Below are 26,989 nucleotides of genomic sequence, written 5' to 3'. Positions count from 1 at the left end.
GAAAGCTCTTACACCTTGTTGTGCTGTGCTCACTTGAACATTAAGGTAGCATGGCGGTACTTGTGTTGTCATCAAACTTTGTCATCAAAGTCTGGTATTCTCTGGATTTATGGTGCTTTCAGGACAACTGGGAATCATCAAAAACAGGGTCGAATCATGACGTCAGTGATCTTCAGGTCTAGAAAGAGACCCGAGTTCCCGACTTGGAATTCCGAGTTGGATGACCGTTCAAAACGTATTTTTCCAGTAACAGCTCTTTTTGTTTTAGTTCCCAGTTGTCTTGAACTCACTGAAGTCTGAGATTTGCCTGTTCCGAGTTTCCAGGTGTTTTGAATGCGGCAGAAGTCATGTTGGATTGACAGCATGAATGTTTATCCTTTTAAGCTTGGAAAAGGGACCCTTAAACCAAGACTTAGACCACACACCCACTCTACTGAATAGCAGGCGAGAAATTGCTTTGCAACGCTTGCAGTTAGCCGCCACTGATTCCTTCCAAACCACTCATTGTTGAATTTGCGATTTCCAACATGTTGTGTAATGTTTATGAGCACAATACGTTTTATCTATAATTTCTCTTCCTATGACACGGATTGAAAAGGATTTGCCAGTAGATTGTCAAGTTTATTCATGATGAGGACTTCTAGCTTGCTAGCTAAGGTATGATGTTGACATGATCAGTCCAATCAAAGCTACTGTAGATATAACGTGATTTGATGTAATTTTATCTGTGGCCAATGACCTTGAACCTTCTTGAATGGGCACATCTAATGTAACACTATGGCAGCACCCAGGGTGCTTGAATTTTGAGCTCTCCCTGTAGAGTTTGCGGTGACGTAGTGTACCCATGAGTGACAGAACACTGAGCCAATCACGGCGCAACTAGAGAACATTACCAACTCCATATTTTCCACTGGCTGCCCCACCGCACAGAAAGCACTGAAATAGGCTGAAACTCCTGCATTTTGGAGCTGTCGTACTCAAGAGAGCAAAAAAGAGACCATGTTTATATGCAGCTTTATTAACTAAAATATTATTATATATTGTTTGAAAACTGTTATGTGACACGTATTAATACCAAAATAACATGCAAAACAGGCAACAACAAAAACGTGTATATATATATATTTTTTTAGCTCAACAGATGGGGCTCGAAACAGGGTCTTCCCCGCCTGCCCTGAATGATGGTTCGCCACTGAAATGATGATACATTGGTTGCAACAGTGTAGTTCCCACACTTGCGCCACTACAGCCGGAGCTGCTCACGTGACGCAAATATTGTCCTCCTATTTGTTTGCTTACGTGCCTCTACTGCCACACCTTACTCGGAGAGGTATATTAATCTGTTGCCCATTTGAGCTCCAGTCAGTTAGTTAGGAATACACATCTCCATAGGACTTTACGCATTTAGGCTTTTTAATGACTAACATGGAGGAGCAACGGTATCCGGTTAATGTCCGACTGATTGGAGTAATGCACAAGGAGAAAAGCAAAGTATGGATACTTGATGCATGTAATACTACTGCTGCTGTTATGGGATATTTCTCCAGATTTCTGCATGAGATGTACAACTATTTTTTATGCCTGTTAATGAATCATTTCCCGAAAATTGTTGATTATTTTTTACTGTATTTTGTGAGTGCAATTAACTAAAACATTTATTTTTGAATTTGACAGCAATGATTTATACCAAAGATTTAATTGATATTTATAACTTATTTCAAATGTCCAGATGTACATGACATCGGTGCTTTGGTCAGATCAGAATGACATCATTGTTTACAGAACCTTCAAGGACTTCAAGACACTTAATGTAAGTTACATCATCAACTACAATTCAAATAGTCTGATCTAATGTAGGCTACATAAATGCAAAATATAATATGGAGCCATGCTTTTCTTACTTATGCCAAACTATTAATACAAAACAGAAACAAATGAAGAAGAAATTCCCACCTGCGAACCCACTTAAAAAATCGGACAGAATTATTCCTAGATTTCGAGGTAGGCCTATGTTTTACTTTTAATATCACGTTGCCGGTTGATGTCTATCATTTGTATCCTTTATATAACTAATAAATAATTAATTAGTAATCGTCGTATATTCCTTCGTCAGACTGGAGGATGAAGATAAACACAAAGAATAATGGTCCAAGCAAGTCGGTGGTCCAGCTCAAGTTTTTGGAGAAATACTGCAGAGAGCTCCTCAGCTGTGACCCGCGCGTCTCACAATGTCCTGAACTCATCCGGTACTTCCACCCCAAGGACCAAGATCTACAGCCAGAGTTTGCCAAGAATAGGTAGATTATAGTGAGAATTACACACATTGCTTAGGGATTACAACTGTGTCCTGAGCATTACGCACAGTATTACGCACAAGTGGATCGACTTCAAATCCAGTGTCCCGTTATGTTTTGGTGATTTAATTCAGTACAATAAATAGTTATACATTTACAATGTGACTTCCTTCCTCAGTATCATGATCATGCCTTCAGAGGATTCCGCTGGACATGACAAGAGTGTCAACATCGGAAACGTTACGCAGCCGTTCGTGACAGAGGCATACCGGTGCATGGCACCCTATGAGACCAAAGACACCAAGAACCGGCCGTTCAAAGTGGCCGTGGATGAAAACTTGGACGTGCTCATCAAAGACAAAGCAGGTGAGAGAACGTCTGCTGTGATTAGCCATAAAGTATAAAGAGCATGTATTTTCCTTTGTAATGAACATGTAAAATCGCATCACTTTTAATCTCTGCACGAATGTATTGATTATGTGACATGTAATGGGTTTGAGAGAACTGATCATAACTGTCCATCACCAGTCTAACCCCTCTCCCTCTGCTCCCAGGCTGGTGGCTGGTGGAGAATGAGGACAAGCGTATGGCCTGGTTCCCTGCTCCATACCTGGAGAAGGTAGAGGGGAATGAGGATGACGATAGTGACGAGTCCTATGGAGAAAGTAAGATACCATCATCTCTTATCCCTGACACATATGTATTTATGTTTTCTATAGCCTGGGAGTGGATCATCAGGGGATCATCTGCAAAAATGTTCACATCAACAAATATATAAAACATTCACATATAGCTGATGCACCAGCGTCAAGACATACACTGCAAATACTGTACATGTACTGCAAGGTGTGGACAACCACTGACAGTATATTGCCATATATTGATGTTGCACCTATCCTAACATGCTGGATCTCCCACAAATAGGTGTGCTGTACAGTGCTGTCAGAAGCTACAAAGCCACAAATAGAGACGAGGTGTCTATGGACATTGGCTCAGTGGTGGAAGTCCTGCAGAAGTCTGACAATGGCTGGTGGCTGATCAGGTATGTTACTGAACAACACCTGTCTGACTAAACAGGAAGAATACAGTAGCTATAGCTGTAAAAGAGAAGCATGACTTCCAGACTGTCGGAACCATGGAATCAAAATTATTAGAACTCGTACTAATTCTATGGTCAGATTACAGCAAATGCATTGAGAGAATGGAAGTTGAAAGGGAATTGAAAGTCATGGTGCAGACAGACATGCAGAGTATCATCGCCCGTCCATCAGATATCATGCGGAAACAACAACGCTGTAATTATCTCACTACATTACAAGTTATCATTAGTTGATTCTGAAGAACCCAATACCAGAGATAGCTGAGCCATTGTCTGCTCAATGCTCTTTTGAGACAACCTCTCAGCGTGTTCTGCCCCTATCATTAGAAAACAGTTGGTAGCTTCCCCTTGGAAGTTGACGTGACTGAATTACTTAGCTGTTATCTTTTCACTGAATCAAATCCAAAGATTTTCTTGACAATGGCCGTGCCATTGGACAGAACAAGGATATGAACAGAACAAGGAAATGTCAATAACCTCATTTTGACAAAAATGCAGATATAACCTTCCAGACGTCAGTTCAACATCTAGTTTTGATTTACATTTGGTTGATTTGTCATCTAATGTGAATTCACCAAAAAATGGTTAAACGTTGGATGAAAAAAATGCAAAATTCCCTTACATTGACTTTTTTCAAATCCAATCAGTTTTCCATGTTGATTGAACGTCATCACATGGAATTACGTGGAAACAACACTGATTCAATCAGTTTCTGCCCGTGGGTTATAATCTCAAATTCTCTATTTGTTTCTTACTGCATACCTTTTTACTAAACAGTACGTTCAAAATAGTATGTAGTAAGATTAGTACACATTATGCAGTTTAAGTAAGTAGTAGCCAAGCTAGATTTCAGACACGGCCATTGACTTGTCAATTTAAGTGAAAGCTAGACAGACAAATGTCTACAAAGGCCACATACATGTCGTCTATCATTACCTAGGATAACATATTGTACCAAGGCTTTGACAACATTGTGATTTCTGATATGAAATCCAAACTCATGTCAGTTTCCAATTTCTTCTTTCTCCTCTTGACAGATACAACGGCAAGAGCGGCTTCGTACCTGCCATGTACCTGCAGCCCTACAACAACCCCGTGTCCGCCTGGCGGCTCTCAACCTGGTCCACAGCTCCAGCTCTGACCACACGCTGGCCGGACACTCCCACGAGCGCAGCCATTCCCAAGGCAACATCCTGCAGCTGCCCGGCTCCCAACCTTCCACACCAAATCAGCTCAAACCTACCGACAAGCTCAAGTCTCATTCTTTTAATGTTCTAACTGTGCCTCAGCCTAGCCCTTCACCTGTGATGGTCACCACCCCCGCCCCGACATACCCTAGCAAGGGCACTCCAACGCCTACTATTATGGTGGAGGTGGACGGGGAGGTGGATAGAGGCAACCGCAGCCTCGCCGGCAGCATGGGAAGCGAGGGCAGTGACTTCAGCTTCAGTGACGACCTCAGTTCGTCATCCTGCAGCTCGTCACTCAACCTGAGCCGCGCCGACATGGACGAGCGTCTCCGGCGCGCCCGCACACCGCCGCCCATGGTGGCCGACCGTCTCAACCCCGACAGCGGCGTGTTGGAGGGGAGGATGGTCCACGGAAGATCTGACCCAAACCTGTTCAAGATGGCCCCAACCACCCCCAAGGTGCCCCCCAGGCCCAGGGTGCAGGAGATCCTGACACGCTGCACTACAGTCACACGCAAGAACGCCTCCAAAGCCAAGCTGTCGCCAGCGCCTGCTGTGATACTGAGCCGCTAAATAGGAGCATTGTTGACCCAAAATGGTGGTGGGTCCAGACCCACTGGTGAGTTATGGGTAGCCAGTTCCTCCTTAGCCTTTTAAAACCGAGGGAGCAGACTGGGTTGTGGCCAGGACATGTGGTGTCTTGGTGGTTTCCAGGAAGAATCCAAAGGCTTTAGCACAGAAAGTCACTGTACTAGAAGCTGGACTGTGGGACTTATCCGTTATGAACTTACCTGAACATGATTACACCGTGTTTTAAAGTGTTTAACTGCCTTGGGGCTGGTCATGTAACCATGAGTTGTGAGATGGGAGGAATAATCATACATTACTGTAATACTCTGAGTCACATATTGAGTCTTTATTTTTTTAATGTGGAAGTTTACTTCTTGCTCTGTTCGTCAGGCCTACTTCCATGCACCTGGAGATGGATACTGATAACTGCATTGTAAACATTATTTTAATGCTATCTATTAATTCAGGATTTATTTTGTGGATGAACAAATATTACGGTTAGGGGTTTACTGTCATTTGTCTACATTCCTGTTTTAATGAATCATTTCTCTTCACTTAATGTGAAGTCAGGTCATATACTGGTATAATTAAAATATACACTTGTGAATAAACATTCAGTAGCAATTTATTTTCAATTTATTTTCATTTTCTGTTATTGTCATGAATTAGTGTCTTCTATTAAATTCTAAAATGTGTTTTCATAGTTTCCACTGTATAGCCTTTTAATCTATGGAGCTCTATTTTTCCATACTGGAAAACTGTTATTAGCAACTATGGTTGATTCCATATCATATTGTACTGCAAACTGCAACAAATTGTAATACATTATTATACTAAAATAACTATAGATAACATATCTTGTACTGCAAAAATCAATAAATTCTAATACTAAAATAACTTGTCTGCCTCTTTGAATGGAGAAAATATCCTGATTTAAATTTAACAGGGTGTTGTGTGTGTGGCATACGCCACTGGTACAGATGACACTGGTTCCATCTCTTTTCATCCATAGCAAAGCACCCAATTTCTCTTTCTTGGAGTCACCATTTCTATCCACCGCTAGCTTATTATGAATTGTACTCTTATACTGTTAGAGTTCTCCCCGAGTCCACTGGTTTACTGTTAGAGCTCTCCCCGAGTCCACTGGTTTACTGTTAGAGCTCTCCCTGAGTCCACTGGTTTACTGTTAGAGCTCTCCCCGAGTCCACTGGTTTACTGTTAGAGCTCTCCCGAGTCCACTGGTTTACTGTTAGAGCTCTCCCCGAGTCCACTGGTTTACTGTTAGAGCTCTCCCTGAGTCCACTGGTTTACTGTTAGAGCTCTCCCGAGTCCACTGGTTTACTGTTAGAGCTCTCCCTGAGTCCACTGGTTTATACTGTTAGAGCTCTCCCTGAGTCCACTGGTTTATACTGTTAGAGCTCTCCCCGAGTCCACTGGTTTACTGTTAGAGCTCTCCCTGAGTCCACTGGTTTATACTGTTAGAGCTCTCCCCGAGTCCACTGGTTTACTGTTAGAGCTCTCCCTGAGCCCACTGGTTTATACTGTTAGAGCTCTCCCAGAGTCCACTGGTTTATACTGTTAGAGCTCTCCCTGAGTCCACTGGTTTATACTGTTAGAGCTCTCCCTGATCCCACTGGTTTATACTGTTAGAGCTCTCCCTGAGCCCACTGGTTTATACTGTTAGAGCTCTCCCTGAGCCCACTGGTTTATACTGTTAGAGCTCTCCCTGAGCCCACTGGTTTATACTGTTAGAGCTCTCCCTGAGCCCACTGGTTTATACTGTTAGAGCTCTCCCCGAGCCCACTGGTTTATACTGTTAGAGCTCTCCCCGAGCCCACTGGTTTACTGTTAGAGCTCTCCCCGAGTCCACAGGTTTATACTGTTAGAGCTCTCCCAGAGTCCACTGGTTTATACTGTTAGAGCTCTCCCTGATCCCACTGGTTTATACTGTTAGAGCTCTCCCCGAGCCCACTGGTTTATACTGTTAGAGCTCTCCCCGAGTCCACTGGTTTATACTGTTAGAGCTCTCCCTGAGTCCACTGGTTTATACTGTTAGAGCTCTCCCCGAGTCCACTGGTTTATACTGTTAGAGCTCTCCCCGAGTCCACTGGTTTATACTGTTAGAGCTCTCCCCGAGTCCACTGGTTTATACTGTTAGAGCTCTCCCCGATCCCACTGGTTTATACTGTTAGAGCTCTCCCCGATCCCACTGGTTTATACTGTTAGAGCTCTCCCCGATCCCACTGGTTTATACTGTTAGAGCTCTCCCCGATCCCACTGGTTTATACTGTTAGAGCTCTCCCTGATCCCACTGGTTTATACTGTTAGAGCTCTCCCTGATCCCACTGGTTTATACTGTTAGAGCTCTCCCTGATCCCACTGGTTTATACTGTTAGAGCTCTCCCTGATCCCACTGGTTTATACTGTTAGAGCTCTCCTGATCCCACTGGTTTATACTGTTAGAGCTCTCCCTGATCCCACTGGTTTATACTGTTAGAGCTCTCCCTGATCCCACTGGTTTATACTGTTAGAGCTCTCCCTGATCCCACTGGTTTATACTGTTAGAGCTCTCCCCGATCCCACTGGTTTATACTGTTAGAGCTCTCCCTGATCCCACTGGTTTATACTGTTAGAGCTCTCCCCGAGCCCACTGGTTTACTGTTAGAGCTCTCCCTGATCCCACTGGTTTATACTGTTAGAGCTCTCCCTGATCCCACTGGTTTATACTGTTAGAGCTCTCCCTGATCCCACTGGTTTATACTGTTAGAGCTCTCCCCGAGCCCACTGGTTTATACCAGAGATCCCAGACTTTAATCAAATGTGACAGACAAATACACAGGGTGACAATATGCTGGACCAGTCTAATGTGGCAAAGGGATGAAGGCTTGACCTTTTCACCCTTTCCTGTGTCGTGGTTTATACTCCTATGGGAATTTTATGTTAAATAAGTTAAGTCTTCAAACATACTCTTTTACATGAACATATTGGTTGATGTTTAAAATGGAATACAAACTTATTTTTAAAAAGAGCACAATAAATACAAGGCATACAATTTATTCCAGATGCATTTGTAATCATGACAAACAAAATGTTTAGGTGGAAGAGCAGGACTGCACAACAACATACAAATATAAAAATTCACAAGCACTGGTTTCTGTTGAAGAATGGGGAAGAAGTTACGGGTAGAGCCTTGACAATTCCTGACCTCTAGTAGCAGGCTTCCACTAGGTATCAGTAGCAGGCTTCCACTAGGTACCATTAGTAGGCTTCCAATAGCACTCACAAGTTTTTCCCAATGAGCTAACATGGTGAGGAAAAACTTGTGGCACTATTTATGAAAAAATGACACGTTTTTTCCAAAATGGCTGCCAGCCAGGCCTATTGACCTCAAAACCAGTTTATTATAAAAGGTCATTCAGGACCTGCTTCTCTGTCTGTCAGTGTCTATAAAGGCACACTGTTGCTCCAGGCAGTGGTCCACGCTGAAGGAGACTCCCGCGGGTTCACACTCAGGCATCCTTAGTGGGCAGTCTGCCATCAGCTGATGATTGCCTGGAGGGGTGGAAGGGACGCTGCAGACAGGAGGATCTTAGCCTCTGTTTGGTCTCCCCGGTCCTCCTCTCTTGAACTCTCCTCACTGCCAGAGTGATGGTTGCCATTTTCTTTTCCTTTCTGTCCATTTTCTTCCCTTTGTCTCCTGACTGAGGCTTTCCTGGTGATACTCACTTCATCATCATCATCCTCCTCAATGTTGGCCGGGCAGTTGGCATCTTCCTCGAGACCATCATCCTCCTCTGCCTCTCCCTCATTCCATCTCTCCTCTCCATCCCCCTGTTCCTTAGTCCCATCTCCACCCTCACCTGATCGCTTGTCAATCATGAACAGGGGGTGTGGCACCTGAAGAGAGGCGGTGTCCATCTCCTCATCCTGCGAGTCCATACTGCAAAAGGATATGACATCACACATCAGCAACCAACAACAAAGGAGGTCAAATATCCATATAATTCACGTGTCAAACAGACCCATGTTTGCTCTGCCGTATTTCCTGAAGCTGGACTCCAGCTGGATTCTTATTGGGTCTTAAGACCATGTTGAAGAATTAGGCTCTGCTGCATACTTCCTATCACATCATACATTAGGGTACTGCAGAAGACCTCTTTATGCTTGACCCATGACAATGACTTTCTAGATAATGACTTCAAATAATCATTCTTCAAACCTGACCTACAGCCTCATTCTTCCAGACGTTTCAGTGTCGATGTACCATATTGGAATTTACTCTCCATGGTACAGTATGTGATTGTACAGCCTCTGATTGATCTCCTGCTGATTCCAGTACCTGGTTATCGCTGTTAATATTCCTCAATCCGTTTGTTATTCATCATTACAGTGCTGACAAAGCTTATAAACGGTGTCCCAAATGGCACCATATTCCCTATGTAGTGCACTACTTTAGACCAGAGCCCTAGTGAAAAGCAGTGCACTTGTATATAGGCAATAGGGTGCCATTTGGGAAGCAACCATAGAGGGGGAATGTGGTTTCAGAATGAAGTCTACTACAGTACTTACAGTAAAAACATCAGTTTGGTTACACAGGTATTGGTCTCAAACCACAGATATGTAGAAGTCATCTCTCTTGCCCAGATACATTTCTATGAACAACAACAGCCATTGTTCTCAGACTCAGATTAGATCTAGAGCAACCTTCGCGTGGCATACTGTCAACGCTGATAGGTCGGATGACTGTGTCTTGCTACGAAGTTACTTAGAATGCTACAAGGAAAGATGAAATCAAACAATTGAACGTGTCTTTCACTTCAGAGAAGCGAATCCTAACTATTGCTTAAGTCGAATTTCCACTTCAGTCAAAGCAATGATATTGATGGAAGACTAAGTGAAACACACTTCAGTGTATGTTAGAATCTGTTTTAGGGGTGAATCCTGTCACCGCTATCAATCCCTATTAAAAGAAACTCGAAACAATGAAATGTATGTGTTTTTTATTCTGAATCTTTCTAAAAGCAATGTATTTGAAAAAATATTTGAAAGTCATTAGGCAAGGCTGTTAGTATAAGCCCTGGATTGTGATTGGTGGGTGTTGTGTTTAAGGCCCTCCCCTGGTCACCCTCACCTGGCTGGAGCTCCTGTCACTCTCATCTTCTGCCACATGTAGTCCAGGAACATGGAGGCCTGCAGCAGACGGCCGATCCTTTGCATGTGCCTCTCTGTGGGGACGAACAGTGTCAAATCAAACAAGGGAACTGTATCAACAAACATGTAAAGATGCTCACACACAATCAGCAGACACCATCACCAACACACACACAATCAGCAGACACCATCACCAACACACACACAATCAGCAGACACTATCACCAACACACACACAATCAGCAGACACCATCACCAACACACACACAATCAGCAGACACCGTCACCAACACACACACAATCAGCAGACACCATCACCAACACACACAATCAGCAGACACCATCACCAACACACACACCATCACCAACACACACACCATCACCAACACACACACAATCAGCAGACACCATCACCAACACACACACCATCACCAACACACACACCATCACAAACACACACACCATCACAAACACACACACCATCACAAACACACACACACCATCACAAACACACACACCATCACAAACACACACACCATCACAAACACACACGATCAGTGGACACCATCACTAACACACACAATTAGCAGACACCATAACCTACACACACAATCAGCAGACACCATCACCAACACACACAATCAGCAGACACCATCACCAACACACACAATCAGCAGACACCATCACCAACACACACAATCAGCAGACACCATCACCAACACACACAATCAGCAGACACCATCACCAACACACACAATCAGCAGACACCATCACTAACACACACAATCAGCAGACACCATCACCAACACACACACAATCAGCAGACACCATCACCAACACACACAATCAGCAGACACCATCACCAACACACACAATCAGCAGACACCATCACCAACACACACAATCAGCAGACACCATCACCAACACACACAATCAGCAGACACCATCACCAACACACACAATCAGCAGACACCATCACCAACACACACAATCAGCAGACACCATCACCAACACACACAATCAGCAGACACCATCACCAACACACACAATCAGCAGACACCATCACTAACACACACAATCAGCAGACACCATCACCAACACACACACAATCAGCAGACACCATCACCAACACACACACAATCAGCAGACACCATCACCAACACACACAATCAGCAGACACCGTCACTAACACACACAATCAGCAGACACCATCACTAACACACACAATCAGCAGACACCATCACTAACACACACAATCAGCAGACACCATCACTAACACACACAATCAGCAGACACCATCACCAACACACAATCAGCAGACACCATCACCAACACACAATCAGCAGACACCATCACCAACACACAATCAGCAGACACCATCACCAACACACATCAGCAGACACCATCACCAACACACACACAATCACCAACACACACAATCAGCAGACACCATCACCAACACACACAATCAGCGGACACTTTCTCTGGCATCAGTGGTTTGATTCCTTCACTATTATTCAGAAATTAAAACATCATATATCATCTGCATGGAGGTAGTTGTCACGTCTGGCGTGAGTCTATACATCAATGTGACTAACACACACACCCCACCTCACCAGTGTAAGGTATGAGTCCCTCCAGGTGTGCGCGTGCTCCCTGGTACTGGAGCAGCTCTTCAGGGGAAAGGTGTGTGAGCATCACCTGGATCACAGCCTGGGCGTCCAGACAGCTCCGGGCATTGGTGTTCCACACAGCACAGTAGCGCAGCATAGACTCTGGGGGGGGGTTAGAGAGAGTCAGGGTTAGGATTACACATACCATTAACATACCCGGAACTTTATCACGGGCCATTACCATACACAGACCTTTATCACGGGCCATTACCATACACAGACCTTTATCACGGGCCATTACCATACACAGACCTTTATCACGGGCCATTACCATACACAGACCTTTATCACGGGCCATTACCATACACAGACCTTTATCACGGGCCATTACCATACACAAACCTTTATCACGGGCCATTACCATACACAGACCTTTATCACGGGCCATTACCATACATAGAGCTTTATCACAGGCCATTACCATACACAGAGCTTTATCACGGGCCATTACCATACACAGACCTTTATCACGGGCCATTACCATACATAGAGCTTTATCACGGGCCATTACCATACACAGACCTTTATCACGGGCCATTACCATACACAGACCTTTATCACGGGCCATTACCATACTTAGAGCTTTATCACAGGCCATTACCATACACAGACCTTTATCACCGGCCATTACCATACACAGAGCTTTATCACGGGCCATTACCATACATAGAGCTTTATCACGGGCCATTACCATACACAGACCTTTATCACGGGCCATTACCATACACAGACCTTTATCACGGGCCATTACCATACACAAACCTTTATCACGGGCCATTACCATACACAGACCTTTATCACAGGCTATTACCATACACAAACCTTTATCACGGGCCATTACCATACACAGACCTTTATCACGGGCCATTACCATACATAGAGCTTTATCACGGGCCATTACCATACACAGACCTTTATCACGGGCCATTACCATACATAGAGCTTTATCACAGGCCATTACCATACACAGACCTTTATCACGGGCCATTACCATACACAGACCTTTATCACGGGCCATTACCATACATAGAGCTTTATCACAGGCCATTACCATACACAGACCTTTATCACGGGCCATTACCATACACAGAGCTTTATCACGGGCCATTACCATACACAGAGCTTTATCACGGGCCATTACCATACATAGAGCTTTATCACAGGCCATTACCATACACAGAGCTTTATCACGAGCCATTACCATACACAGACCTTTATCACGGGCCATTACCATACACAAACCTTTATCACGGGCCATTACCATACACAGAGCTTTATCACGGGCCATTACCATACACAGACTTTTATCACGGGCCATTACCATACACAGACCTTTATCACGGGCCATTACCATACACAGAGCTTTATCACAGGCCATTACCATACACAGACCTTTACCACGGGCCATTACCATACACAGACCTTTATCACGGGCCATTACCATACACAGACCTTTATCACGGGCCATTACCATACACAGACCTTTATCACGGGCCATTACCATACACAGACCTTTATCACGAGCCATTACCATACACAGACCTTTATCACGGGCCATTACCATACACAGACCTTTATCACGGGCCATTACCATGTGGCTCCATCACTATATTGGATACCCACCAAGCACAAAACGTTTTCAGAATGTTCTGCAACATAGTAAAAACAGTGTTTTTTTTGGCCAGCTTAGTATATCCCAATCCTTTCTGACCTCACCTTTCTGGTCCTGACGCAGCTTCAGCACAGTCTTCTCCAGCTGCTTAGCACCATCTTCCCCCTGGCGGATCGCTAGAGGCCACACAGGAAAGTCACGAGTTCACAGACAGTACACACAGAGTAACCCACATCAGATATAGAAGCATATGATCCTGGCACACATAACCAGGGTCATGGCACACCATACATGACCTAAGTTCAATGGCCAGTCTATTAAAGACTTACATAACTGCAACTTTCCCTACAAACTGCATTACTTTTGACCAGAGCTCTATGGTGAGCAAAAGTAGTGCACTAGATAGTAAATAGGGTGCCATTTGGGATGCAGCCTAGTACGCATCATCATGACCTAAGTGACCCATCCCATCTACAACCCCATGCTAGACCCTCTAGTGTCAGTATGACGGTCCATTGTTATACCAATACAATGTCCTCTGACAAATCCTTCACGGTCAAACATGGAACCCTAGTCTCTCCCATACAGTTATTTTAATGGATTTTAACACTAGAAGTGCCGAGGCAGTCATTTTAACTACATATGAATTTAAAATGTGTATAGACATATGCCATTTTTAAAGCCATTACCCTTCAGTTCTTGGCTTGTCCTAAATAAGTATTTTTAACAAATGTATATGTTGTTAGAATTTCAATATGTTACACAGAATGTGTTCTAAGTAGTTTTAGGAGGACATGTTGTTTTGGAGCTGCACTAGTGTGTTGACCATATACACATGATGTTCCCAACACCAACATGCATAAACACTGAGTACGTGAACACTCCTGTGTTTATAAACTGTACCTTCATTTAGCTCAGAACCTGATCACTCTCAGGCCATGTTCAATAGGCCCGAGACGGAAGTAAACGGTCCCAGACGGAAGTAAAAGGTTTGAGACGGAAGTAAAAGGTCCAATACGGAAGTAAACGCTCCGAGACGGAAGTATACGGTCCCAGAAAGAAGTAAACGGTCCGAGACGGAAGTATACGGTCCCAGACGGAAGTAAACGGTCCCAGACGGAAGTAAACGGTCCCAGACGGAAGTATACGGTCCGAGACGGAAGTATACGGTCCGAGACGGAAGTATACGGTCCCAGACGGAAGTATACGGTCCCAGACGGAAGTATACGGTCCCAGACGGAAGTAAACGGTCCCAGACGGAAGTAAAAGGTTCGAGACGGAAGTAAACGGTTCGAGACGGAAGTAAACGGTGTGAGACGGAAGTAAACGGTCCGAAACAGGCTGGTACTATCGGAACTTGTAAAATTAGAAATATAATTCTTATTGTGCAACGTTTTGTCCTAATGAACACCACCCAGTCTCTCTCATCCATGATCAATACAAGGAATGTCTAAAACAAGTATGTTCCAATCTTCTTTGTTTCGATAAACAAACACCAAAGTGTACCTATGCACAACTATCTATGTTTTGGCTCAGAAGAAGGTCAATGTAGGGAACATAAAGGCCTGGAATGTGGGTAGAGTGATTTCCTCCATTTAGTCTATTGGCCTTGGTGTCAGACTGTCAGTGGACCTGTCTGTATGCAGGTCACGTCATCCATTAACTTAATGACAGAGAGGTTTAGAGAGTGAACTGGTTACTGAGTAATGTTGCTCTAAGTAGTCCTCGTTATGTAGAGTTCCCACAGGTCTAGTCTACACTAGTGCCTGGAGGACTGAGGGAGTACTACAGAGGAAACAGTAGGACAACAGGTAGTGACAGGGTGGAAGGTGAGTGACAACATTAGCAATGTGGAATCCAGCAGCTATTTCTGGAGATGTGAGGAAGAATCTGGATGATCAACATGCTGTATGTACAGTGTGGAGAAAACATGTGAGAGACTAGAGACAGAGGGTAGAGAAATGTACCTTTGATGACGTGGAGCACGGTGTGTGTGTGGATGTGTAGTAGGATATAGAAGAAGCGAGAGTGGACAGAATTATACCTTTAATGACTTTGAGCACAGTGTGTGGCTGGTCCAGGGAGATGGCCAGGCCCAGAGCCTTCAGGTACTTCTTCTCATGAAGCAGGTTAGACAGCTCCTGTTTCCTGCACAACACAACAACACACCACTACATCTGAAAGTAGAAAAAACGGGGCTGCGTTCATTACGCACAAAACAGGACTGGGACAGTGAGGGACCACCTGGATCTGTCCAGTAAGAAACGCACATCTTTGCTTCCCATTGCAAAACGTCAACGTGCCCTAATAAACACGACCCAGAAAAGACGCACAAACACGCACATGCAACTCCTATGGTCATTGTCATATTATTTCTCTCTCTGGCATCAGTGGTTTGATTCCTTCACTATTATTCAGAAATTAAAACATCATACATCATCTGCACAGAGGTCAGTCCATAGGAGTTGCTGTCTTCTCCTAAATGTTAAGGAATCAGATGAAGTGGCAGTGACGTTCAGAAGCAAGATATATTACACGCTCATCGTCACACACCAGCTCTTTATTTAGCCGGAGGCTGTTTCCTTAAGACAGAGGTAGTATTTCTGCAGACATTAGCTCAGCTGGGTGGTCCATGCACAGAGGTACACTATAGTGTATGAGAGACCAGTGGTGGGTGGACAGTCTTATCAATCCCCGTGGTTATCCTTACATATGGTTCCAAACAACAGGTCGTGACTTTTAAAAGGAACACTAACAGGTGGACCAAAGGAAGACAACATTTCTATGTCTGGACCTCCACCACCGTGTGTGTGTGTGTGTGTGTGTGTGTGTGTGTGTGTGTGTGTGTGTGTGTGTGTGTGTGTGTGTGTGTGTGTGTGTGTGTGTGTGTGTGTGTGTGTGTGTGTGTGTGTGTGTGTGTGTGTGTGTGTGTGTGTGTGTGTGTGTGTGTGTGTGATTAGAAGTATGTAAATAATTTACACTGTAAATAGTGTAAATAAATGTTATCCACCTGGACTTCTGACCTCTAGTGTGGTTAGGCAGTGGGCAAACATTGGTCTAACAAACCCTTGATCTGTAGATATTTATCAGCTGTTGGAAGAAAGAAAATGGGTCATAGTGGTTCAACTCAGAATACTAACCCCCTCACCAACCACGACCCTAAACTAAACCAATGACCCTAGTTTAACCACTGACCCTAAAGTGAACTGCTGACACTAAAATAAACCACTTACCCTAAACTGACCACTGAAAGTAAACCAAATTCCAGTTCCAAATTGTCCTCTTTGAAAAGCATTGAAGAATTGGAATTTCAGTGCATTTGCTGAACCACCTACATTTAAAACCTATATGCACTGTATGTCGCAAGCAAAAATCAAACCCTCAACATTTGTCTGTCAGCACAATGCTCCAACCAACTGAACCATCTGTACTGAAGGCTGTTTTAATGCCCAGTTGATATCTGTATCGAAGGATGTTTTAATGCCCAGTTGATATATCTGTATCGAAGGATGTTTTAATGCCCAGTTGATATATCTGTATCGAAGGATGTTTTAATGCCCAGTTGATATATCTGTATCGAAGGATGTTTTAATGCCCAGTTGATATCTCTGTATCGAAGGATGTTTTAATGCCCAGTTGATATCTCTGTATCGAAGGATGTTTTAATGCCCAGTTGATATATCTGTATCGAAGGATGTTTTAATGCCCAGTTGATATCTGTATCGAAGGATGTTTTAATGCCCAGTTGATATCTGTATCGAAGGCTGTTTTAATGCCCAGTTGATATCTGTATCGAAGGATGTTTTAATGCCCAGTTGATATCGGTATCGAAGGTGAAGGATGTTTTAATGCCCAGTTGATATCTGTATCGAAGGATGTTTTAATGCCCAGTTGATATCTGTATCGAAGGATGTTTTAATGCCCAGTTGATATCTGTATCGAAGGTGAAGGATGTTTTAATGCCCAGTTGATATCTGTATCGAAGGTGAAGGATGTTTTAATGCCCAGTTGATATCTGTATCGAAGGTGAAGGATGTTTTAATGCCCAGTTGATATCTGTATCGAAGGATGTTTTAATGCCCAGTTGAAATCTGTATCGAAGGTGAAGGTTGTTTTAATGCCCAGTTGATATCTGTATTGAAGGTGAAGGATGTTTTAATGCCCAGTTGATATCTGTACTGAAGGATGTTTTAATGCCCAGTTGATATCTGTATCGAAGGCTGTTTTAATGCCCAGTTGATATCTGTATCGAAGGATGTTTTAATGCCCAGTTGATATCGGTATCGAAGGTGAAGGATGTTTTAATGCCCAGTTGATATCTGTATCGAAGGATGTTTTAATGCCCAGTTGATATCTGTATCGAAGGATGTTTTAATGCCCAGTTGATATCTGTATCGAAGGTGAAGGATGTTTTAATGCCCAGTTGATATCTGTATCGAAGGTGAAGGATGTTTTAATGCCCAGTTGATATCTGTATCGAAGGTGAAGGATGTTTTAATGCCCAGTTGATATCTGTATCGAAGGTGAAGGATGTTTTAATGCCCAGTTGATATCTGTATCGAAGGATGTTTTAATGCCCAGTTGAAATCTGTATCGAAGGTGAAGGTTGTTTTAATGCCCAGTTGATATCTGTATTGAAGGTGAAGGATGTTTTAATGCCCAGTTGATATCTGTACTGAAGGATGTTTTAATGCCCAGTTGATATCTGTATCGAAGGATGTTTTAATGCCCAGTTGATATCTGTATCGAAGGTGAAGGTTGTTTTAATGCCCAGTTGATATCTGTATTGAAGGTGAAGGATGTTTTAATGCCCAGTTGATATCTGTACTGAAGGATGTTTTAATGCCCAGTTGATATCTGTATCGAAGGTGAAGGATGTTTTAATGCCCAGTTGATATCTGTATCGAAGGATGTTTTTAATGCCCAGTTGATATCTGTATCGAAGGTGAAGAATGTTTTAATGCCCAGTTGATATCTGTATCGAAGGTGAAGGATGTTTTAATGCCCAGTTGATATCTGTATCGAAGGTGAAGGATGTTTTAATGCCCAGTTGATATCTGTATCGAAGGTGAAGGATGTTTTAATGCCCAGTTGATATCTGTATCGAAGGTGAAGGATGTTTTAATGCCCAGTTGATATCTGTATCGAAGGTGAAGGATGTTTTAATGCCCATTTGATATCTGTATCGAAGGTGAAGGATGTTTTAATGCCCAGTTGATATCTGTACTGAAAGATGTTTTAATGCCCAGTTGATATCTGTATTGAAGGTGAAGGATGTTTTAATGCCCAGTTGATATCTGTATCGAAGGTGAAGGATGTTTTAATGCCCAGTTGATATCTGTATCGAAGGTGAAGGATGTTTTAATGCCCATTTGATATCTGTATCGAAGGTGAAGGATGTTTTAATGCCCAGTTGATATCTGTATCAAAGGTGAAGGATGTTTTAATGCCCAGTTGATATCTGTATCAAAGGTGAAGGATGTTTTAATGCCCAGTTGATATCTGTATCAAAGGTGAAGGATGTTTTAATGCCCAGTTGATATCTGTATTGAAGGTGAAGGATGTTTTAATGACCAGTTGATATCTGTATTGAAGGTAAGGATGTTTTAATGCCCAGTTGATATCTGTATTGAAGGTGAAGGATGTTTTAATGCCCAGTTGATATCTGTACTGAAGGATGTTTTAATGCCCAGTTGATATCTGTATCGAAGGTGAAGGATGTTTTAATGCCCAGTTGATATCTGTATCGAAGGATGTTTTAATGCCCAGTTGATATCTGTATCGAAGGCTGTTTTAATGCCCAGTTGATATCTGTATCGAAGGATGTTTTAATGCCCAGTTGATATCGGTATCGAAGGTGAAGGATGTTTTAATGCCCAGTTGATATCTGTATCGAAGGATGTTTTAATGCCCAGTTGATATCTGTATCGAAGGATGTTTTAATGCCCAGTTGATATCTGTATCGAAGGTGAAGGATGTTTTAATGCCCAGTTGATATCTGTATCGAAGGTGAAGGATGTTTTAATGCCCAGTTGATATCTGTATCGAAGGTGAAGGATGTTTTAATGCCCAGTTGATATCTGTATCGAAGGATGTTTTAATGCCCAGTTGATATCTGTATCGAAGGTGAAGGTTGTTTTAATGCCCAGTTGATATCTGTATTGAAGGTGAAGGATGTTTTAATGCCCAGTTGATATCTGTACTGAAGGATGTTTTAATGCCCAGTTGATATCTGTATCGAAGGTGAAGGATGTTTTAATGCCCAGTTGATATCTGTATCGAAGGATGTTTTAATGCCCAGTTGATATCTGTATCGAAGGTGAAGAATGTTTTAATGCCCAGTTGATATCTGTATCGAAGGTGAAGGATGTTTTAATGCCCAGTTGATATCTGTACTGAAGGATGTTTTAATGCCCAGTTGATATCTGTATCAAAGGTGAAGGATGTTTTAATGCCCAGTTGATATCTGTACTGAAGGATGTTTTAATGCCCAGTTGATATCTGTATTGAAGGTGAAGGATGTTTTAATGACCAGTTGATATCTGTATTGAAGGTAAGGATGTTTTAATGCCCAGTTGATATCTGTATTGAAGGTGAAGGATGTTTTAATGCCCAGTTGATATCTGTACTGAAGGATGTTTTAATGCCCAGTTGATATCTTTATTGAAGGTGAAGGATGTTTTAATGCCCAGTTGATATCTGTATTGAAGGTAAGGATGTTTTAATGCCCAGTTGATATCTGTATTGAAGGTGAAGGATGTTTTAATGCCCAGTTGATATCTGTATCGAAGGTGAAGGATGTTTTAATGCCCAGTTGATATCTGTATCGAAGGTAAAGGATGTTTTAATGCCCAGTTGATATCTGTATCGAAGGTGAAGGATGTTTTAATGCCCAGTTGATATCGGTATCGAAGGTGAAGGATGTTTTAATGCCCAGTTGATATCTGTATTGAAGGTGAAGGATGTTTTAATGCCCAGTTGATATCTGTATCGAAGGTGAACTCACTTGAGTATCTGGTCTTCCTGCTTCGCCTGCTCCTCTGCCTGCTCCACCTCGGTCACGTCCTACAGGGAAAGGCACACACAATACATTTATCATCTCACTCATTCAATTGATACAACAACATAACTGTCGGGCTAAGTAACAGTTCTAGATTTGCCCTACAAGTATACCCACAGTTTTAAAGACATATAGCATCTAGTTTAAAACTTAACCTGAATCACTAGAAGATCTAGGATGGGTGTGACAATAGTTGGAATAGTTAGAGTACCAATACACTCACTAAGCTAATTTACATTAACTCAGTATTCACACCTTTCATGAATCCTTTTCATAAAGATCTGAAACGCAATGAACATGAAGGCGAAGTTCAAAATCCAGTCTGGTGTCATTTCTGACTCGTTCTTGGCATGAAGTGGCACACGAGGCGTTCCCTGGTTTCATTAGTTTCGAGGAACACTTATGTAACAGGCTGAATTTCCATCTTTCATAATACAGGCAGGTATGCAGCATACAAAAGGATGGGTGACCATCTCCATGACTAGTATTTACCACTGCATCCTGGCAGATGGAGGTGTTATATAGACCACATGAAGATCTTTATTTACCACTGCATCCTGGCAGATGGAGGTGTTATATAGACCACATGAAGATCTTTATTTACCACTGCATCCTGGCAGATGGAGGTGTTATATAGACCACATGATGGTCTTTATTTACCACTGCATCCTGGCAGATGGAGGTGTTATATAGACCACATGAAGACCTTTATTTAGCTGAAGGCTGCTTCCTTTATGCAGAGGTCACTCACATGCACACAAACACGTGCTTGCACACACACCTGCCAACTCCTATAGTCATTGTCATATTTTTCTCTATTTTTCTCTCTGGCATCAGTGGTTTGATTCCTTCACTATTACTCAGAAATTAAAACATCATACATCGTCTGCACAGAGATAGCGGTCACGTCTGGAGTTACTATGACAATAGGAGTTGTCTTCTCCTAAACATCAAGGAATCAGATGAACTGGCGGTAACATACAGCACATGATACAGTACACAGTCATTGCCACATCAGCTTTTCACTTGATGTTTCCTTAAGGTACAATATCTGTAGAATAACTACAGCCATGAGGTCAGCTGGGTGGCAATGCTTCCAAATCATCATCATGAAACCTGTCACCAATGCCTAGGGGAGTTATACCTGGAAATGACATGGTACTCACTGAGGTTAACAGGAAGTAATGCAATGGTATGAGCTCTTTCCATGACATAGACTGAAGTGAAGGTTAGTGTTTGATAAGATTAAAGACTCTCTCGGGGAACCACTTCACTCCCTGCTGGCGTCAATGCTTCCTCTCTCTGTGCCTCTCCTTTTCCTCCTTCATTACAGCACTGACTCACCACCGTCTCACTACAAAGTACATTTATTTTGTTATGACAACTTATAGTAGCCAATCTTTTGATTATAGCTAGGTTCATTTCAGTCAACTACTCCTGCTGGGGGTCAGGCTCTGTTCAACGTTAGCTTCTAACTTCATCCTTCCAGCCGGCTAGCTACCGGGCTAATAACCAGAGCCCTTGCGCTACATAGCAGGCTAGACATCTCACTGAAGTATCAGCGACTATTTACCAGTTGTACACTCATTCTCTGAGAGGCAGGGAGGGGTTGTTTGGCAGGTGTCTGTTGACACGGCAGGAGTTGAGGGATGTTAAAATAATTTCCACTGTCAGCAGAGTTTCTCCGCTACCTGCCACTGTAGGTCTGGGCTGAGGTAGTTGATTTCACCTCTCGGCCCATGCTATGTCGTGGGTAGTGTTTCCCGTTGGACAGAGTAGTGAATGAATGCACTGCTAACAAGGCAAATCTGGGGGAGCAGGCGAACATAACGAGCATAATGAATCATTCATGATTCCAGTCGTTCTCCCGATAATGACATTTTTAAAAAGGTTATCAAACACTATTGCACAAATAAAAGGTGCGTAAACGGTGTTTACCCTCCACTACATCCCTGGTTGGATTGGTTACCCTCCACTACATCCCTGGTTGGATTGGTTACCCTCCACTACATCCCTGGTTGGATTGGTTACCCTCCACTACATCCCTGGTTGGATTGGTTACCCTCCACTACATCCCTGGTTGGATTGGTTACCCTCCACTACATCCCTGGTTGGATTGGTTACCCTCCACTACATCCCTGGTTGGATTGTTTACCCTCCACTACATCCCTGGTTGGATTGGTTACCCTCCACTACATCCCTGGTTGGATTGGTTACCCTCCACTACATCCCTGGTTGGATTGGTTACCCTCCACTACATCCCTGGTTGGATTGGTTACCCTCCACTACATCCCTGGTTGGATTGTTTACCCTCCACTACATCCCCGGTTGGATCTGGCAAAACACAGTCATATAATATCTTGCCAGGCAGGGTTGAATCTACATTTCCCCGGCATTTGAGCTGTGTCGTTTAGTGGCGTCTAATCAGTCAGCTCTGTACCTGCCTGGCCAAGTGGCAGTGTTTATTTTACCTTTATTTAACTAGGCAAGTCAGTTAAGAACAAATTCTTATTTTCAATGACGGCCTAGGAACAGTGGGTTAACTGCCTTGTTCAGGGGCTAACAGAGTGTAACCTTGTCAGCTTGGGATCTTGCAAGCTTTCGGGTTACTGGCCAACGCTCTAACCACTAGGCTACCTGCCGCCCAGTGTGGGTGGAATGAGAGAGCTCACCTGGCAACCAGAGCACAAGACGGGGATGGAAATAAAACTCTAGTCTGCCTGGAAATTAATTTGCAAGACCACTTGAGAAAATGTCATATTTTCAAGGTATTCCAGTACTTCAATTTCAGAGTGCCAAATTCATGTATTTTAAGCACCTTGTGTGAACCTTGTTGGACTCAGCCAGGATGCAGGAAATGGAGCTGGCAATGCTCCTATCACAGGTTTTTATAGGGGGATATACAGCTGGTTATCTACTAATTGACAGGTTAGAGTCTGACTAATAGCATTTCTAGTAATTCTATTTCTATGGTGTCGGTATAGACAGATACGTCTCATTCTAAGGCCTCGTCCCTCATGGATCTACCCCAGGCAGATACGTCTCATTCTAAGGCCTGGTCCCTCATGGATCTACCACAGGCAGATACGTCTCATTCTAAGGCCTGGTCCCTCATGGATCTACCACAGGCAGATACGTCTCATTCTAAGGCCTTGTCCCAAATGGATCTACCCCAGGCAGATACGTCTCATTCTAAGGCCTTGTCCCAAATGGATCTACCCCAGGCAGATACGTCTCATTCTAAGGCCTCGTCTCATGGATCTTCCCCAGGCAGACACGCTCATTCTAAGGCCTCGTCCCTCATGGATCTACCCCAGGCAGATACGTCTCATTCTAAGGCCTGGTCCCTCATGGATCTACCCCAGGCAGATACGTCTCTTTCTAAGGCCTCGTCCTCATGGATCTACCCCAGGCAGATAATTCTAAGGCCTGGTCCCTCAAGGATCTACCCCAGGCAGATACGTCTCATTCTAAGGCCTGGTCCCTCATGGATCTACCCCAGGCAGATACGTCTCATTCTAAGGCCTCGTCCCTCAAGGATCTACCCCGGGCAGATATGAACATGACGGCCAAGTTCAAAATCCAGTCTGGTGTCATTTCTGACTCGTTCTTGGCATGAAGTGGCACACGAGGCGTTGCCTGGTTTCATTAGTTTCAAGGAAACACTTATGTAACAGGCTGAATTCCCAACTTTCATAATACAAGCAGGTATGCGGCATACAAAAGGATGGGTGACCATCTCCATGACTAGTATTTACCACTGCATCCTGGCAGATGGAGGTGTTATATAGACCATGATGATCTTTATTTACCACTGCATCCTGGCAGATGGCGGTGTTATATAGACCACATGAAGATCTTTATTTACCACTGCATCCTGGCAGATGGAGGTGTTATATAGACCACATGAAGACCTTTATTTACCACTGCATCCTGGCAGATGGAGGTGTTATATAGACCACATGAAGACCTTTATTTACCACTGCATCCTGGCAGATGGTGGTGTTATATAGACCACATGAAGACCTTTATTTAGCTGAAGGCTGCTTCCTTTATGCAGAGGTCACTCACATGCACACAAACACGTGCTTGCACACACCTGCCAACTCTATAGTCATTGTCATATTTTTTTCTCTATTTTTCTCTCTGGCATCAGTGGTTTGATTCCTTCACTATTACTCAGAAATTAAAACATCATACATCGTCTGCACAGAGATAGAGGTCACGTCTGGAGTTACTATGACAATAGGAGTTGTCTTCTCCTAAACATCAAGGAATCAGATGAACTGGCGGTAACATACAGCACATGATACAGTACACAGTCATTTCCACATCAGCTTTTCACTTGATGTTTCCTTAAGGTACAATATCTGTAGAATAACTACAGCCATGAGGTCAGCTGGGTGGCAATGCTTCAAATCATCATCATGAAACCTGTCACCAATGCCTAGGGAGTCATACCTGGAAATGACATGGTACTCACTGAGGTTAACAGGAAGTAATGCAATGGTATGAGCTCTTTCCATGACATAGACTGAAGTGAAGGTTAGTGTTTGATAAGATTAAAGACTCTCTCGGGAACCACTTCACTCCCTGCTGGCGTCAATGCTTCCTCTCTCTGTGCCTCTCCTTTTCCTCCTTCATTACAGCACTGACTCACCACCGTCTCACTACAAAGTACATTTATTTTGTTATGACAACTTATAGTAGCCAATCTTTTGATTATAGCTAGGTTCATTTCAGTCAACTACTCCTGCTGGGGGTCAGGCTCTGTTCAACGTTAACTTCTAACTTCATCCCTTCTAGCCGGCTAGCTACCCGGGCTAATAACCAGAGCCCTTGCGCTACATAGCAGGCTAGACATCTCACTGAAGTATCAGCGACTATTTACCAGTTGTACACTCATTCTCTGAGAGGCAGGGAGGTTGTTTGGCAGGGTGTCTGTGTGACACGGCAGGAGTTGAGGGATGTTAAAATAATTTCCCACTGTCAGCAGAGTTTCTCCGCTACCTGCCACTGTAGGTCTGGGCTGGAGGTAGTTGATTTCACCTCTCGGCCCATGCTATGTCGTGAGTGTTTCCGTTGGACAGAGTAGTGAATGAATGCACTGCTAACAAGGCAAATCTGGGGGAGCAGAGCGAACATAACGACATAATGAATCATTCAGATTCCAGTCGTTCTCCCGATAATGACATTTTAAAAGGTTATCAAACACTATTGCACAAATAAAAAGGTGCGAAACGGTGTTTACCACCCTCCACTACATCCCTGGTTGGATTGCTACCCTCCACTACATCCCTGGTTGGATTGGTTACCCTCCACTACATCCCTGGTTGGATTGGTTACCCTCCTACATCCCTGGTTGGATTGGTTACCCTCCACTACATCCCTGGTTGGATTGGTTACCCTCCACTACATCCCTGGTTGGATTGGTTACCCTCCACTACATCCCTGGTTGGATTGGTTACCCTCCACATCCCTGGTTGGATTGGTTACCCTCCACTACATCCCTGGTTGGATTGGTTACCCTCCACTACATCCCTGGTTGGATTGGTTACCCTCCACTACATCCCTGGTTGGATTGTTTACCCTCCACTACATCCCCGGTTGGATCTGGCAAAACACAGTCATATAATATCTTGCCAGGCAGGGTTGAATTCTACATTTCCCCCAGCATTTGAGCTGTGTCGTTTAGTGGCGTCTAATCAGTCAGCTCTGTACCTGCCTGGCTAAGTGGCAGTGTTCATTTTACCTTTATTTAACTAGGCAAGTCAGTTAAGAACAAATTCTTATTTTCAATGACGGCCTAGGAACAGTGGTTAACTGCCTTGTTCAGGGGTTAACAGAGTGTAACCTTGTAAGCTTGGGGATCTTCAAGCTTTCGGTTACTGGCCCAACGCTCTTAACCACTAGGCTACCTGCCGCCCAGTGTGGGTGGAATGAGAGAGCTCACCTGGCAACCAGAGCACAAGACGGGGATGGAAATAAAACTCAGTAGTCTGCCTGGAAATTAATTTGCAAGACCACTTGAGAAAATGTCATATTTTCAAGGTATTCAGTACTTCAATTTCAGAGTGCCACAAATTCATGTACTTTAAGCACCTTGTGTGAACCTTGTTGGACTCCAGCCAGGATGCAGGAAATGGAGCTGGCAATGCTCCTATCACAGGTTTTTAGGGGCAATACAGCTGGCTGTCTACTAATTGACAGGTTAGAGTCTGACTAATAGCATTTCTAGTAATTCTATTTCTATGGTGTCGGTACAGACAGACACGCCCTTGGCTCTAAAGGCCTCGTCCCTCATGGATCTACCCCAGGCAGATACGTCTCATTCTAAGGC

The 26,989-nt window shown here is 43.6% G+C and overlaps 2 protein-coding genes across 2 annotated transcripts in view; one reads left to right on the top strand and one right to left on the bottom strand.

Moving 5' to 3' along the window:
- Positions 1-1,330: 1,330 nt before the first annotated feature.
- Positions 1,331-6,044, top strand: noxo1a (NADPH oxidase organizer 1a). Its single transcript, XM_046306120.1, is given in 9 exon segments — positions 1,331-1,491; positions 1,730-1,810; positions 1,929-2,001; positions 2,114-2,297; positions 2,473-2,660; positions 2,849-2,959; positions 3,219-3,336; positions 4,431-4,486; positions 4,489-6,044. Coding segments are annotated over 9 exon segments (1,545 nt in total). The 5' UTR covers positions 1,331-1,425; the 3' UTR covers positions 5,157-6,044.
- A 2,147-nt stretch (positions 6,045-8,191) lies between these two features.
- Positions 8,192-26,989, bottom strand: part of tbl3 (transducin beta like 3) — a 39,045-nt gene continuing 20,247 nt past the window's right edge. The window contains exons 18-23 of the mRNA XM_046306287.1: positions 20,596-20,654; positions 15,634-15,737; positions 13,694-13,765; positions 11,921-12,079; positions 10,285-10,378; positions 8,192-9,093 (exon numbers count right to left, since the gene is read on the bottom strand). Of these exons, the coding sequence (XP_046162243.1) occupies positions 8,691-9,093; positions 10,285-10,378; positions 11,921-12,079; positions 13,694-13,765; positions 15,634-15,737; positions 20,596-20,654 (891 nt within the window). The 3' untranslated portion in view covers positions 8,192-8,690. The remainder of the gene's footprint in view (positions 9,094-10,284; positions 10,379-11,920; positions 12,080-13,693; positions 13,766-15,633; positions 15,738-20,595; positions 20,655-26,989) is intronic.

The sequence above is a fragment of the Oncorhynchus gorbuscha genome, linkage group LG16 (assembly GCF_021184085.1).
Source record: "Oncorhynchus gorbuscha isolate QuinsamMale2020 ecotype Even-year linkage group LG16, OgorEven_v1.0, whole genome shotgun sequence".
In the NCBI taxonomy this organism is placed as follows: domain Eukaryota; kingdom Metazoa; phylum Chordata; class Actinopteri; order Salmoniformes; family Salmonidae; genus Oncorhynchus; species Oncorhynchus gorbuscha.
The sequence above is the reverse complement of the archived record's forward strand: the minus strand, read 5'-3'. Positions and strand labels throughout refer to the sequence as shown.